The sequence below is a fragment of the Pinus tabuliformis genome, chromosome 7 (genome assembly GCF_031772625.1).
Source record: "Pinus tabuliformis cultivar Carrire ecotype Pingquan chromosome 7, CPIR1, whole genome shotgun sequence".
Taxonomy (NCBI): Eukaryota; Viridiplantae; Streptophyta; class Pinopsida; order Pinales; family Pinaceae; genus Pinus; species Pinus tabuliformis.
In genome coordinates, this window is record NC_142293.1 from 316,897,437 (window position 1) to 316,900,297 (window position 2,861).

Below are 2,861 nucleotides of genomic sequence, written 5' to 3' on the forward strand. Positions count from 1 at the left end.
ACATTATCAATCTACCTTCATAGCAACTTCCCAGCCCACTCTTGGATTTCGCAGGCCTGCTACATAAAGCATCACAAATCAATACATGGAATCTTTTACTGATTTTATATAAAAGTTAGGGGCCAAAGGGAAAACCACGTGCAAGTCAAACATGACAGCAAAGCGCCTCCATCATAAAGTGGGTGCCAAGTTGGATCTCACCAACCTATCTTTCCTTATCTTCGCACATAGAATTTTGACTCCTCATGGCGGCGTCGCACGTTGACTGAAACGCGTTTTTCTGCAACATTTGGTGTGTATATATAAACATGTAAACCTTTCATTCACCACCATTCCAAATTGCCTGCCTTCACTTTGCTTCTTATGTCACCTCATCCATTTCTGTTTGCAAATTTTATCCACAATCAGAATAAATTGAGCTGCATACTTGCTTTCTTTCGAGTCTCTGCGTTTTCGCATTCAATCTTCCATTACCCGGCGTTTATCAATCAATAGCAACAGTGACAGTTAGAATGGCTGAGATACAGAGGTGTTTGCTTGTTTTGGTAATCGGTGTGGCAACCATAGTGTCCTGCATGTGGGTGAGAGTGGAAGCCCAGGGAACCGAAGTTGGCTTCTATTCCAAGACGTGTCCCAAAGCAGAGGATATCGTTAGATCCACCGTAGAAGACCATGTAAAGGCCGACCAAGGGCTTGCTCCCGGACTTCTCAGGCTTCATTTCCACGACTGCTTTGTTCAGGTAAATTCACATTTTTTATTTTACAATTTAGAAATAGTGTCTAGAGATACATAATCTTGCAAAAGATTGGAACAAGAAACTTATTCTTCTTGAACCAACCTTTAACGATGCACAATTCTCACTTATTCTCGGAATGATTACTGAAAACGATTGCTTCTGGTTCTTCGCCTTCATCTCATTGCAGGGTTGCGATGGATCTGTACTGATCAGTGGCTCGTCTGCGGAGAGAAGTGCACCTCCAAATCTTGGATTGAGAGGATTTGAAGTCATTGACGACGCGAAGGCAAAAGTTGAAGCAGAATGCCCAGGGGTTGTTTCATGTGCCGATATACTCGCCATTGCAGCACGCGATGCAGTAGTACTGGTAACTATCACATTAGTCTTTTCTATTTGTATATATTATTTTGTTACTATCCAAAGAGTACTGATTTGACTGGTGATATACAGGCGAAGGGACCGAGCTGGGCCGTGGCAACAGGAAGGAGAGACGGATTGATTTCATCTTCCTCAGAGGTTACCAGCAATCTGCCGTCACCGTTAGAATCTGTGAGCGTGCAGAAGCAGAAATTTGCAGACAAAGGACTCACCACCGAAGATCTAGTCACTCTCGTGGGTAAGTGCTAAGTCCTTGCTAAAAAATCTGCATGTTAGTAATGAAACCAATGGATATTAATGCAATCCCATTTCATGGTGAGCTCATTATATTTATTGTTTGTTCATTTACAAAAAGGTGGGCATACCATCGGACAGACGCACTGTCAGTTCATCAGGTATCGGCTCTACAACTTCACATCAACTGGAAACGCGGACCCCACAATAAACTCGGCGAATCTGCCTCAACTTCAATCCATCTGCCCCGTCGATGGTGATGGCAGCAAGGCAGTGGCGCTGGATAAGGGCAGCGAAACTACTTTCGATGCGTCGATATTCAAGAATATAAGAGACGGGAATGGCGTGTTGGAGTCGGATCAGAGACTTTGGTCCGATGAGTCAACGAAGATGTACGTGCAGAGGTACGCGGGCAGCATCAGGGGGCTGTTGGGCTTCCGGTTCGACGTTGCTTTCGCGAAGGCGATGCAGAAAATGAGCAACATTGGGGTTAAGACCGGAACGCAAGGAGAAGTGAGAAAGGTCTGCTCTGCATTCAACTCGTAAGATTATAAGAGAGAGAGAGCCGCCCAGTATTCACCACGAGTATCTCAATTCTTGTTCATATATTCCTTTTGTTTATATATTTGGGTGAATATGATGAAAGATGCATTGTCGCATCATCTGCCACCTGCAACCAATAAAAATATGGATTCCACCTCTAGTTTTGCGCTTTCAGAGTATTAAATTATTCTTAAAATATGTATTTTAATAATCATCAAAAATGTGTATTTTTAAAAGGATTGTTGATGTACTTGGTTAATTTAAAAGCCAAGGAAAGGCCATGTGAAATCTAGGAAAACAAGACAGGAAAGCGCGTCCATGTTAAAAGCTGATGACAAGTTGGATCTCACCAAGCTGTCCTCCACGGACGCAAAATTTTGATGCCTTTTGTAGCCTCCAACGTTGACTGAAACTTGTTTTCCTGCTACCTTTGGTCCGTCTATATATACACATGTAAACCTTTCATTCACAACCACTCTGAATTGCCCGTCTTCACTCTGCTTCTTATCGTTTCTGTTTGCAGATTTTATCCACAATTACCTTTAGATAATTGAGTACTTGATATCTTTGCTCTCTGAAGTCTGTGCGCTTTTCCATTCAATTTTCAATTACCTTGCGTTTATCAATCAATAGCAACGGTGACACTGAAAATGGCTCAAAAACCAAGGTGTTTGCTTGCTTTTCTTTTTGGTATGGCCACCGAACTCTCCTTGTCGGTGAGAGCGGAAGCTCTTGTGTTATGCGCCCACAGGGTATGTTTGAGTTAAGGTGTGTCTAGTTCTTTGCCCAAGTGCTTTTAAAGGGGAGAGATAGTTCTTTGTCCAAGTGCTTTTAAAGGGGAGAGATGTCTAATGTTGTCATAGTGTTGGTTTTACCAAGCTATTATAAATTGAGACATGTGTCACCAATATTTAAACAAAAGCAAATAACATTAAGTGCAAATATCTATTAATTTATGTATAAAATATC

At 42.0% G+C, this 2,861-nt stretch overlaps 1 protein-coding gene across 1 annotated transcript; it reads left to right on the forward strand.

The window, feature by feature from the left end:
- The first annotated feature begins 340 nt into the window (after window positions 1-340).
- LOC149247198 (peroxidase 25-like) lies at window positions 341-2,052 on the forward strand. Its single transcript, XM_089458148.1, has 4 exons — window positions 341-740; window positions 925-1,104; window positions 1,188-1,353; window positions 1,471-2,052. The coding sequence occupies exons 1-4, from the start codon at window positions 513-515 to the stop codon at window positions 1,893-1,895; spliced, it is 999 nt and encodes a 332-aa protein (XP_089314274.1). The 5' UTR covers window positions 341-512; the 3' UTR covers window positions 1,896-2,052.
- Window positions 2,053-2,861: the final 809 nt, after the last annotated feature.